Consider the following 13600-nt stretch of genomic DNA (forward strand, 5'->3'; position numbering starts at 1 on the left):
GAAAAATAGTGAATATTTTGAAGCGAGGATGCGTTTATTTGATTATTTTCAGTGGGGATGAAAATGTGAGAATAATTTTCCACCGGGGACGATATTTTGGCCAATTTTCCCAGTGGGTCTGTGAGAAGGGGGTGTAATAAGGGAGCGCATCGAGTGGTAGAGCGTGTCGTTTATGAGTGTTTCTTGTTGATGGTGGCTTTCATTATTATTGAATAATGGAATGTATCAATTAGAAAAATATCGAATCAGAGAGCGTCAACTGCAAGTACATTCACGGTCAAATGTTCTCCATAGCTCGACATTTTTTTCCCATTTTCACCCTGAAAAGTTGCCAAAATGACTAAAAGCAGACAACAAATTGAAAAATTTTCTAAAAATTTCCACCCTGAAAAAAATTACCGAAAGTCGACCCTGTTAGGTAAACATTTTGAAAATTAGTAAATTTAACACCCTGTCAGATATCTTCAGAGCCTAAAAAAGGGACCCTGACCAGCGGCACGTCCCCCCGCGAGGCAGTACTTGTATCTTAGCTTCGAGGCTCGTAAATTCGTGTCTTTAATGTACAACAATTCAACTACAATTATTGCTACCAGTGGATCTAAACATTTTTAAAAGGAACACCCCTGTATCAAAAGGAACTTAGTAAAAGTGTTCGTTCGGTAATAATAAACTCTAACGCACGCTTCCAAAAGGTCACAACTATTTGAAAATTGTTACCCACAAACCAAAGAGTTGACAAGAAAATTCTTTGCATTGAAAATAACACCACGTAAATAAATCAAAGTTGACAAAATTTTTCAAAATATCAATTCGAAAACTAGAATATCTATGGAGCAAAATAAAATTGTGACAGTCACATTATGAACAAGATGTTTTTATATCAATGACTGTATATGGTATATGAAAGTCAATCATCAAAATATACGAAATAACATGATTTTATGTCATGTATGCCTTGAGAAATTTGTTCAAGGCATCATTTATTATAAGAAAACTTAATACTGTGAACTAAAAATTCTTATCAAAGTATCAATACTTTACCCTGTGATTTTTAGTGTAACTTTACACGCATAAACCCTGGAAATCTTTCAAAAAATCCAAGGTGTACCTTAAGAATAGCCAAAATCCAAGGGAGGGTGCCGAATTCGACCTTCTCAAATTATGAAAATGACTAATTGAATATTTACTTGTACTAGTAATCGTATGGTTTGGAGTGCAATTAACGATTAATCACGAGTAACAAAGGAGAAAATAGTAATTTGCACGAGTCCGAAGGACGAGTGCAAATTACGGTATTTTCTCCTTTGTTACGAGTGATTAATCGTTAATTGCACGACAAAACATACGATTCCGAGGTAATCGTCAGTAAATAATCATTAGTAAATCATAGGTTTGAAAAAGAATCTTTTTCTAACTTTTATATTTTTGTAAACATTCGAAAACCTCCTTTTTTTCTTTTGTTTAAAAAGAAAACATTGCAGTTTAATTTTTCTTTGTTCTTTTTTATATTGAAGAAAAAAAAGTTTTTGTTTTTTTATTATATAGTAAAAAAAAGTCTCTGGAGAGAAAAGAATAAGGGGACAAAAGTGTCCCCCCGCCGAAGAGTGCAAAAAGTGGTAATAGTGCAATTAACGATTAATCGCACTCCTCTAAACCAATCAGATTCGAGTAATTTTGCACGGCTGACGATTACCTGGAGAATCCCATTGTTAAATGAATCTGAAGTCAATTCTTGAAGTACCTTTTGTTTATGTGCAGGCTAAATGCCTTTCTTACAAAAAAAATGGAATTGAGAAAACTAAAGATGACAAAAAACCTACATATGGAATGTTTGTTTGTACTAAACACACAAACAGTTATTGCAATTTATCAGATCCAATTTTCATCTATAAGAAAAAAAGATAATATCTAACCATTAAAGACCCCGAAATATCCGTCGAATAAAAATAAAAATTTCCCCAAAGGCCAAAACAAATGACTTGTGGGCCCAGGAACTTGGAAAAGCAGTCGAATCTTATGATCGAAAAACACCAGAGCTTATAAAGCTCATTACACCGAAACAATTTGTGCTTGTCCTTATAAACCTTGATAACACTGGCAACACGAGACGATGGAGTCTTATGCAATAATAGCAGCAATATATCATATCACTTGCTCGAAAAATGCTGACAATACACTTTTTTTCATTTTCTGTTTATGACGTATAAAAATAACAGTGAAGCCAAGGGAAAGAGACCATAATATCGTAAGATACCGTAAAGGCTTGGCTACTCGAGAATTGGTGCAATGCAACATGCTCCATTCCACCAACCTGAAACGCTTTCTCGTGTCTCCACCCCATTTTTCTTTCTAAAAATAAAAGTGAAATCTGATTTTTGTCCCTGAGAAGATGGAGCAAAATGGATTCGAATCAATTTTGCTCCAATATGTCCCGGGGACAAAATCAGCGTGTCTTTTGGGTATTCCCCTCACTTTTTGTCCCATGAAACAAAAAAAGAAACCATAGGACACACACTTTTTTTCTTGTGTTGGTGGGATGGAGCATGTTACATTGCACCAACGTGAAAAAAACTTCTCATGTTCCCAAGTCTTAAGTGAGCCATCCCATCGGTTTGCGTGATTGGGCCTTTTTTGACGTGATGACGTGGTCAGGGACTCCGTTGGGGACCTTGTAAATAAGTTGCATTTGACTGAACTCGTAGCATTTTTGAAATTTTTAAATAAAGAAAAAATAGCGGGTTGATAAATGATTTCCAATTCGGATTATAAATTTTTTCAATTTTCCAATATTTGGACTTTTCTGATAAATTTTTTTACTATTTTTAAAGAAATATATGGGATAAAATAGTTGTAAATACTAGTAGATGAAAGTATAAATAAAAAGTGTCAAACATAGGTAGTCAAGAAACCAAAGAAACTCAATCTAAAAATTTGTGTATAATGCTAGCACGATCAAAAGTCAGGATACCACTTTAGCAACTATCAAGGTCAAAAAAAGTAATCAAGAAAAAGTCGATAAAAGCTAAAATCAATCAAAATTTCAAAACCACGCAGGTACGTTAAGATACAAAGTTGAGATAATAAATGAACATGACGGGGGTAAAAGATTTTCTGTACCCAGCAAAATTCGCATTACTGATAGACTTTTTCATAAATTACGTCACGAACATCACTCTGCCTAGTATTCAAACAATTACCATGGTGATTACGTCTCTTGAGACATTAATTGATTTTTTTATAAATAGAAAGTAGTTTTAATGAAATCCCTCCCAGCGGTCACCGCAATAATTTCAAAACGAGGCAAGTGATGTTCGTAACGTAATTTATGAAAAGGTCTATTATTCTTGATTATTTTAAAGTCAATATCCCCCAAAATACAAATCAAATACCAAATCAATCCCACAATCAATCAAAATACATTCGCAGTATGCACTCTTTGTTTGCTACCATATGGAAACCATGTCAGCAAAATAAGACTAATTCCATTAAGAGTGGTTTCTACATTGTAGCCACACAGATTTATAAGCCCGAAGGGCTAGATGTCGTGCTTTAAGCCATCACAGACAAAGAAAAGTGAATATCACAAGAAATATAGTTTCTATTGTTTCCGAAAATCCTCGAAGCTTCTGATTGGTTAAGCGGTGAAATTCTATTGTAATGTCACGTGACCTAGGACGGATTTCCAACCTAACCACGGCACACTTTTCAGCAAAAGCACGACATCTAGCCCTTCGAGCTTTATAAATCTATGGATAGCCAGAACATGGTGCACACTTAAAGCGAACGGATTTTGAAATAAGACATTTTGATGTAATGTCAGACTTAAGTTAAGCCATTTCGATTGACATTTCTAATAATCGCACGCAAAATCGACTGACAGCGTGCTTGAAATCGTATGATTCTTCGTTTATATGGATCATAAGCTGGCTGATGCATTATGGATGAATTTATTTGGCAGGTGGTAAACCAAGGTCTTGGCGAATCATCTGTGCAGCGATGGGGTGGTAAAAACTTTCGTTTGCCAAGAAAGTATCGATTGCAAATTGACGGTACCCACTTTCTTGGTTCTTATTCAACAGGCTATAAAAAAGTATAGGACATTGGTGGTGAAACTTTTCGGTTTTTCATCTCAGACCAAAATGGAATTAAAACAACAAATTAGGCAAGATCTTTATAAATTTTTCAAATTTTGTTGAATTTGGAGACGGGAACATGGTCTACGACCAGAGAGGAAACAGCAGTAGTGGGTTAGTTTTTTGACCAACGTGCATCCTCATAACGTCGTCCACATGACTAAAGGTTAAATCTCAATATAAGTGTCTGGAAAATTGGAAATCTTGCAATTCTGTTCTACCTTTGAGATTGGTCTTTTTGTCATATGAAAACATTGACTATTCTTCTAAATGGAAAAAGGTCAATCTCAATCTCAAAGATGACCACCACAGTAAAACTTTTTGTAAGGTACTAATTTTGAGATTTAACCTTTAGTCATGTGAACGACGTTATGAGGATGCACGTTATGGTAAAAAAACTAACCCACTACTGTATACTTTATAAATAACCCGGGGGGGAGGGGGGTATGTGCGATCCATATGGTCCCCATTTTTACACCTTCAAAAGTCTCTCTAAGGGTTACAAAAACCAATTCATTCTCTGAAAAGGTCCAAAATTCACAAAAATCGAAATCCCCCCTCTCAAAGGGGCGTGATTTTCAAAAATCGAGTGAAAATGTTCAAAAATTTTGGGGAAAAGTCTCTCAAAGGGTCCCAAAAACGTAAATTTTACCTCTCTCTAAGGGTCGATTTTCGATTTTTTGGCTCGGACATACCCGTCACCTCTTAAACCTAGTAAATAACACTTACACATATAGTGGTCTGCAGAATTTCATTCTTCCAACACTGGTCATGAAATTTTTGACGTCGTTGAAAACAATGTCATCCCATTTGGAGCGGATCGCTAAACGTTGGAATCTGAAACGATGAAAGGATAGGTCTTTTCATAAATTATTTTGAGTGTAACGACTGCCTCGTTTTGAAACAATTACAATGGCGATTTTTACACCCCTTGAGGCACAACACTCAGCCCCCCTAGCAAGCTAGCCCCCAGTATTTCTTGAAAATACAGCCCCCAATCAAGCAAAAATGGTTTAGCTCCCCCCCCTAAGCTCAGGGGGGGGGGGTGCATTCCACCTTGTATGACATGACAACAAAACGACTTAAAAGAACGAATCAAATTGGCAAAAAAGGCAAAACAGAAAGGAAGAAGAAGAAGATACTCAAGAAAAATTAACTGCAAAATTGAAAAATTGAAAAATTATCTTTTTCGAAGAAAATTTTTGTCTAACTGGAAAACGATTTCAGCATTTGTCTCAGTGAGAAGGTCGTAAGTATTCGCCAACTTTTTCGTCATTTCCAACGCTAAATATTGAGATGGATCCTACGAAAGAAAGAAAGTTATACAATAACAAAATTGTATGGAAATTCAGTATGAAGTTTTTTCACCGTCCGTGTCACACAGGCACGCTGAGAGACCATCGACCATCTAACAACTGGAAGAACCGGTCAATAACTGGCCTCCATGTGGAAAATACCATGAAAATTGGTCTAATGGGAAACTAGTTCTTGTATGTCTTCATCAAAAATGGCACTAGAATATTATTATCCATATAGCGGTCATGAAATAAGCCATTAAAGATTCAAACGGCGGGCGGTATTGAAAGGTTCTATGACTCAAATAGTCATACGCGCGTTGAGAAAACTAAGGCCTCGCGCTTCAGAGGGCTGATATATCATTAACCGCCCTGGTTAAAGGGCGATAACGTCATTTGCGGCCCGCTCGGGACTTTATTGAAGTCGTTGCATTGAAGCGGTGAGACTAAATCGACGTCAAAAAAAACACTTTTTGGTCATTGGTGGCCCGCTCATAAGGTGTTAAAAACTTGTTGAAGACATTGCATTGTGAAGCGAAAAGACTTGTTTGACGCTAGAAAAAAACGTTGTATAATGTCCGATATAGATAATAATAGTAACAGCGTTAAGCTTTCGTTCGTTGTTGTCATTAATTCTGCCTTGCAAATTGATTATAATCAAGCTGCGCGGGCAGAAAATAAAAGCAACGACCTCAAACTGAACGCTATTGTTATATTATGAATAAAAATTTGCTGTAAATAATGGGTTCGGAATTTGATTTATTCCATTCACATGCCGGTAAGTAAGGGTATTGGAGGATCAGAGGGGAGGAGGGGGTTACAATTTATGACGAAGCATCTTCATTTCCTTATTAGGAGCATTGAACGAAACACTCCTTGAAATGATATGCACCATTGCAATGTCTTCCATGGACCCAACAGCTGATTGGTTCAAAGTGACGTATTGACTAATTTTACGTCACTTACAACCAATCAGCTGTTGGGTCTGTGTTGTAATGTCAGAAGATTCCGCTAGAATCATTCACTGAAGCCTCACACTGAATGGCACTTACCTCTCCAGGTAGAAGAAACAATTTAGTCAGGAAATCAATTTTCTGGAGTGTGATGAAGGCGTTGTATTCAGCCGGGTCGAATTCTGTTGATAAGTCAGCCTATGTTATGAAAAGGAAAGGTGTGTATTTCTAGATACCTTTTTCAAAATCAAAGTTAAGTATTATACTCTCGGGTACCTTATAAGCGTCCCCCTCTAGGACCAGGACTAACAATTATGAAAATCTATATCATGGATGTTAATCGAACATACCTCAAGCCATCTCTGAGCTAAACTTTTGGTTTCCTTTGCATAAGTATCGTCATAACTAAAAAGATAAAATATAATTTAATAAAGTTTCGACCTTCCTTGGTACAATTAACTAGTTATAGTTCGATCTTCAAGATATCAAGAATTTTCTTTAGTTAAGGGAATAAATACGAAAATTCGGTCGGTTCTATTTTTGATGTAGGGACATCGCCTGGTAGGGATTGAAAAAAAATTGGAAAGAAATTGTCAGTTCTTATTGATAGAAATACATTGAAAATTGTATTTCATACTTGTTGTCCACAATTGGCATCCCTTCTTTATAAAGCCATCGGTCCCATGCAATGTTCTTGATGGCTTCCAAATCTTTTGGCTGAAATGTAAGTATAAGAGAACTAATACTTTAAAGGGATAAGCTTTCGCGGGGATTAAATTTCACGGATTTCGCGGATAAACTAATTTTTGAATTTCGCGGATAGGCTCAACCACGAAATTTGATCCCCGCGAAAGTTTATCCCATTAAAGAAGACTGGAGTCATTTACATGATAAAAATGACAAACCTTATCAGCGAAATATTTTTCCAGTTCGTTTTTGAAATCAGCAGTAGTGACAACACGTCGTTGGAAAGTATCGATGTAATGTCTCAAAAAACCATTGAACACTTTCTCTGCAAGGGGAAATAATGGTAAACAATAATCGCATTCAGTAAGTAGAATTGAAGGCAGTGTCCTAGCATATTTTTCGAGAAAAATGGTTTCTCCACAAATTTTCTGATAGGCTTCTTAGATTTTTCATTCTATTCCTCCAAATAGATTTCATTTTGAGTGCATTTTGCCAACTTGAGCTTGTTTTAAATGTTCAAAAGTTTGAGCAGTCAACTAAACTTTGCACGTGTGTTGTCAATCATTAGTAAATTCAGTATATGCTAACTAAAATTTTTGCTGGCAAAAAAGTTTCAAATGTAAATCTACAATCTCGGTCAAAATGTATTGGGAATTTTGGTTAATTCCTCGTTTTCAACAATTTAAAGTTCGGGCGATAAGTTGATAAATTTATTCGAATATTTCAATTCGGGAGGGGTTTATAGAGTTCCAGGCTATATTCTTAAACTTTTAGTTCCTCAGATCCTAACTCAGAGTTAAAACTCTACCCGTCCAGCCTAATTTAGAGTGCTTCCAAATCGTTTGTGGTTGTAAGATTTCGTGGGAATTTCCCTTTTTTCTCAAATATGATGACTTTGCTTGTAGTTTTATTTATATGTGAAGCACGCAGAACGACTCACCTCCGCCTTCAATCAGGTTTTCGATGTAATAAAGAAACGTGTATCCTTTTTCGTAAGGAACCGTTGAAAATGCATCGTCCGGACTTTCTCCCTTCAAAGATGGAACCAATTTGGTGAATCGCAGTTTTCCGTCAGCCTCATAAGTTTTGACCTGAAAGTAGGTTGTTGGTATTTTGTTACAAAATCGATTATATAGGGGAATGTAGATGGGCTCCTTCCACATACAGGAATAATCAAATCAGATTATTTGAGATCTTTCACCCGTACATTCGTTCCAGTCCTGATCGAACCCTCCCAATTATTTTGTCTCACTCTTTTCGAGAGAGTCGTCTTTTGAGAAAGAGCTAGACATAAAGAGGTTCTACTATTTAAAGTCATCTACTAGCAAAATATCTCAAACCATCTCTGATTACCCCTATAGCTGGCAATATAATAGAAAAAGAGAACAACATGATAAAGAACGAACGAAGAACAAAAAATACTACCGCATGAACGAACGAACGAACGAACGAACGAACGAACGAACGAACGAACGAACGAACGAACGAACGAACGAACGAACGAACGAACGAACGAACGAACGAACGAACGAACGAACGAACGAACGAACGAAAGAACGAACGAACGAACGAACGAACGAACGAGCGAACGAATGAACAGGAAAACATATGAATGCAAATGAACAAATTGACAAACAAAAATACTAAGCCTACTTTGAAAAAAAAAAAGTATCACAGCTGATGACAGAGCATACAATACATGTAATTTAGTAGCTCAAAGCTAGATTAACGTTAGTTCGAAATCACAGTTGACTCTCTCTCTCTTATTCGATATTCAAGGTACCGATATTTTTCTTCGAATTACAGAATGATTCGGTTTAAAGAAAAAATTTTCCAATTGGGGGACCAACATTTTAGTTTGAATTACAAATAGTTTCCAATAATTAACGATTGCAATGTCTTCTTTGGACCCAACAGCTGATTGGTTGAAAGTGATGTATTGACTGATTTTTTGTCACTTACAACCAATCAGCTACTGGGTCCGTGATGTAATGTCAGAAGACATTGCAGTGGTGTATATCATGAATAGAGGTTCAAATTAGAGAGAGTTGACTTAAAGGCCGGTCTCCACTTTCGCGCGAAATGGGTGACAGTTTTTTTCTTTACCTTTTTTGGCTGAAGAAAAAATTACGTCATAAAAAAGTTTCGCGCGAACAAAAGAAAGTTGATGTAAGTTCTACTTTTTTTCATCCGTTACGTCAATTTTGACCAATGGATTAGCTTCATTTTTCAACCAACCAATGACCTTACAAGAACATCAAAAAGTTTTCGCTCGTGTCGCGCGAAAATGGAGAACGGCCTTAACAATGTTAAAGAAAAAAAGGTTATTCGTGTTACAAGTGTGGAATCAAAGTAGAGGTTATAAAAATTAGTAGGAGTTAATGAATGCAATCTTACTGAGTCCGTCAGTCTTTGAATACCGCCTATAATGAGAAAATTGGAGAGAAATAAAGGATGTATAAAACTATGGACTGTTTTCTTACCGCATTTCTCAAGTCATCCAAGCCGACTGAAATAGAAGAAAACGGAGATGGTTAGCGGTGGAAAGGAATAGAGGTTTAGACCATATTCAGACGTTACGGTTTTCTATCGCCCCGCTATTGTATTTGTTGTATGGTATTACGTTCAACGTGTCAAATTTTAACTTTCATACTATGGTATTTGTTACGGATAGGAAGTGTTCATATTAATTTCGGAATTTTTCGGAGCAACGAAATCGAGCAGTTCCGTTCCTATACACAGTAAACCAAGAACATGTTCACACGTGACGGTTCTGTTTCACTCGGAAACGAAATGAAGCCATTCTATTGGTTACATTCAAGTTTTACGTCAATTCTAACCAATAGAATGGTTTCATTTCCTTTTTGGAGCCACGTGCGAGCACAGCCTCAGTAAAGTAAGTGCAACTAATGCGTTTCGATCTGTTTTGCTTTGTAACGTCTTCTTTTTCGACGTTTCAAATTTTAACGTTCACACAGTATTTGAGAACGTTTCGTTTCGGAGCGATACAAAACCGTAGCGTATGAAAATGGTCTAGTCAAAGTTGAACCTGCAAAATCTGTTCATAGTCTGGAGTTATTACTTTGGAAAAAGAGAAGTTATCAAGTTTCACAAGTGACATTTTAGGGGATTTTTTCCGGGAGGTATTAGCATCATGGGAAAAGGTCTGGAAAGAATTTAACCTTTATAATTATTTTCCTACAAACAGCAAGTATTTGACGACCATCTCATAATTACAAGTCGACCAGATTGGCATAATTAGGGAGACTGGTTTCGAGTTTACCAGGAAAAAATGACGTCAAAATGACTGAATTCGTTGCGTTGACATTCTAATTGACAAATAATTTTGATGTCATTGTCTTATAAGTTCGTTACCCTCAGAAGCCGACCGCACTGTAAAGGATTGATGTATACAGCGACACCTTTATATATCCTAGACCAAGTTTCTCAATTCCGGCCAAGCAAAATCTTTGATCAGAGTTTTTTGAAAAGTGGTACCCTAATGGCAGCACTACTCAAAAGCGGTGTAAATGCACCGAGAGCGCTAGATCTACTTTCCCTCGAAAACTTTTGATGATGTAGCGCTGTTAGACGTTAACTTTTAACACCGCAATGGCTTCTTTACGGATACTAATTCAAAAAAAAAACTTCGATCAAAGATGGCGGATACAGCTTGGTCGAGGGATATATAAAGGTCAGTAGCTAGAGCACTAAAATTCTTCGGTCATTCTTCATAGAAAGGAAAATACAGTTGACGTTCCCAAATTCGACGTACTCCTTCTACTATTCCATACTCTCTATTATTCGACAACATTGAAAGCCATCTTTCACAATAAACTCTCGTAAACAACGCTCTACTAATCGATACGCTCTCTTATTCGATGAAAATCCAGTCCCATTGAAAATCGAATTAGAGAGCGTCAACTGTAAATACTTTTTGGCAATGCCAAAACTCAATTAAAAAAAAAAGGTGCTCACTAATAGCCATGAACTCTTTGTATTCGATTCCTTTTTGTAAATCTCCTCCATGGCTGTCCTTCTCGATCTCTTGCATAATCTTTCCTTCCACGAAACGTGTGAAGCCTTCGTTCAACCTGTAAGAGAAAAGTTTATGAAATAGTAAATAAGTTTGTTGCGACCGCAATCGGAGGTAACCCGAAGGCTCCTCTTTCGATAGCTATCTACCCGAAAGTAGGGGAGGGCGCCACTTTTTTCCCTTAATTGTTGAGCATCAAGCAGAGAGACATCAAGTACCATTTTGAGAAACTTTGGTATGACTCGGCTGGGGGTTAAACCCACAACCTTGGGAACTGTAGCCGGATGCTCTAGCACTGCACCACGGTTTGCTGCAATAAATCTATTGGCAAAGGCTCGGTATTGTTCGTAAAACATTGGTCCCCTCGATTATCACGTCATAAAGCACTTTTCCCTAACAAATTCTAACAGGCTAGTAACGCTGCATTGACCATGGAGTTTAAAGCCCGAAGGGCTAGAGTAGAATCTCTAACTATTCCCAGGCAAGAAAAATTGAAGCCACTTATTTCCCATCCAGAACGCGCCTAGAACGCGCCGCAATCATGACAACGGATTGTATGTAGCGGTTCCTTTGTTTTTGAGGACAGAATTTTTTGAAATCTAGCGATAGATTTTAATTTCAATCCGGTGTTTGCTTAAAAACCACGCGCAGGCGTTCTGGATGGGAAATAAGTTGCTTCATTTCTCATCCATAGGAGTCTTAAGTCCCTTAGGGCTTGGAAGTCAATGGCATTGATTGTATCGACGTCAGTTCAGAAGATCTTACCAGAAATGTTCCCAATTGATGTTGGTGACAAGGTTGCCGGTCCAACTGTGAGTGATTTCGTGAGCGACAACCTAAACGAACGATTCAGATGAGATGGGATTTTTATAAGATACTTTAATAATTGGTCATTTGAAGTAATAAAAATGACGCGCTCTTTGGAAAAAGTAACAAAACTGTTTTACTGGTTAACGACCAACCAAATCAAATAAGAACTTGAAAAAGCTCCATCTTGTCCCAAAATTTGAATAGTTTCTATAGAAAACTTGATGTAAAGGTAATGCACATACAGGGTGTCCCGAAAAAAAGTATCGAGTCGTACCACTTTTATAGAAAGAAAGTTCTTGCGTGTGTTTCTCTAAATTTACAAAGTTTCTCTGTTGACTGTTGTAGAAACAATTATTGTGTTAGTGTATATTTTGTTTCATTTTGTTAAACACACGCAGTAACCTTCTACTAAGAATCATGTTCGAACTCGATACTTTTTTTCAAGACACCCTGTACAATCGACACTCTCAAATTCAAAATTCTACTATCCGATAGCTCCCTTATTCGATAAAAATCTAAATCCCCTTCAAAATCGAATTAGAGAGTCGCAACTGTATCTGATACAATGAAATATATAATGTAGCCATTATGTGGCTTTATAGGGATTTCCTAGGGGAGTTTATTGAAGATTACAAGGATGGTTTACCCCTCGGTTAAATTGACACCTTGGAATAATAAATTTTAAAAACTTACAGATACCAATGACTTGTCTCGCGCCTGAAACAGAAACAAAAATATGTATGGAAGATGATGAGAAAGGGATTTAAACAGAGCTCTTCAAGGAGGTAAACGTAGATGAAGGAAGGAGGGATAAACAGTAGAGTTCCTCGAACCTTTATTCGAATATCCCCTTAACTTGAACAATTTTGACTTATCCCTTCAGTCAACAATGCTTTATAGGCCAAGGAATTTCCTTAACTCAGATAAACTTGTGTTCCCGTGCGTGTTCAAGACTTTGGTTCAACTTATGGAGACTCAACTGTATTGTAATATTTCCTCAAAAACTTAGTAAGGTTGTTGTTGTAACAAGGATTTTTATTCCCATTGGGAAATGAAGAGGGGAAAATGATTCGTTGATTAAAACGGCCTAAGGGTATAGTGAACCCCGAATAACATAAATGCTACACACCAGTGGGAAATTTTGACATGGGACAAAATCAACTTACAACAATGGTGGGTGTTGCAAATGTCAAGCAAGGGTTTTCCATTCCCCCATAAGGAAAGGAGGGTGGTAAAACGAGGATATCGTATCTTCCCCATTGGTAAGGACCAAGCAAATCAACACCAGCTTGGATCATCTGATCGACCTACACATTGAAAAGAAAAACAAAAAGGTGCTTTGTTTGTGCAGACGGAGCGAGCACCTCGCTAAAAACCAGTATTTTTCATCTCGTTTCTTAGTGAGTTCTACTTTGACGATTTTTGAAAAATAGAAGCCTTTCAAGTGTTTTGACGCTAATTCGATTTTTACCTACTGCAAGAGCTTCAAAAAGTTAAAAGTGACGTAAAAAAATCGAATATTTGGAGCCCGAAAACCTGGGCTCAAAACATTCGAAAAAGTCGCAAAGTGGAATAGACGTTAGATGCGTAGAAAAAAACACGGTTGACGTCTAGTATAGGCTAGTGAAGACGTGAAGTTTAAAGGTTCTGTAAAGGTCGGAAATCTCACGATTTTTAGGAAAGAAA

At 36.9% G+C, this 13600-nt stretch overlaps 1 protein-coding gene across 2 annotated transcripts; it reads right to left on the reverse strand.

Moving 5' to 3' along the window:
• Positions 1–2743: 2743 nt before the first annotated feature.
• LOC136800947 (leukotriene A-4 hydrolase-like) lies at positions 2744–13217 on the reverse strand. Of its 2 annotated transcripts, none has more exons than XM_067057559.1 (13): positions 13081–13217; positions 12608–12631; positions 11870–11940; positions 11047–11162; positions 9466–9491; positions 8009–8159; positions 7287–7393; positions 7019–7098; positions 6732–6786; positions 6481–6579; positions 5345–5436; positions 4863–4970; positions 2744–4080 (listed from the first exon to the last, which is right to left on the reverse strand). In XM_067057559.1, exons 1-13 carry the CDS (start codon positions 13210–13212, stop codon positions 3948–3950), a joined length of 1194 nt encoding a protein of 397 aa, XP_066913660.1. In that variant the 5' UTR covers positions 13213–13217; the 3' UTR covers positions 2744–3947. The 2 variants fall into 2 exon arrangements, with proteins under 2 accessions (XP_066913660.1, XP_066913659.1); XM_067057558.1 differs by lacking the exon at positions 9466–9491 and adding an exon at positions 9552–9577.
• Between the last annotated feature and the right edge of the window lie 383 nt (positions 13218–13600).

Source organism: Clytia hemisphaerica, unplaced genomic scaffold (genome assembly GCF_902728285.1).
Source record: "Clytia hemisphaerica strain Z4C2 unplaced genomic scaffold, Clytia hemisphaerica genome assembly, whole genome shotgun sequence".
NCBI lineage: Eukaryota > Metazoa > Cnidaria > Hydrozoa > Leptothecata > Clytiidae > Clytia > Clytia hemisphaerica.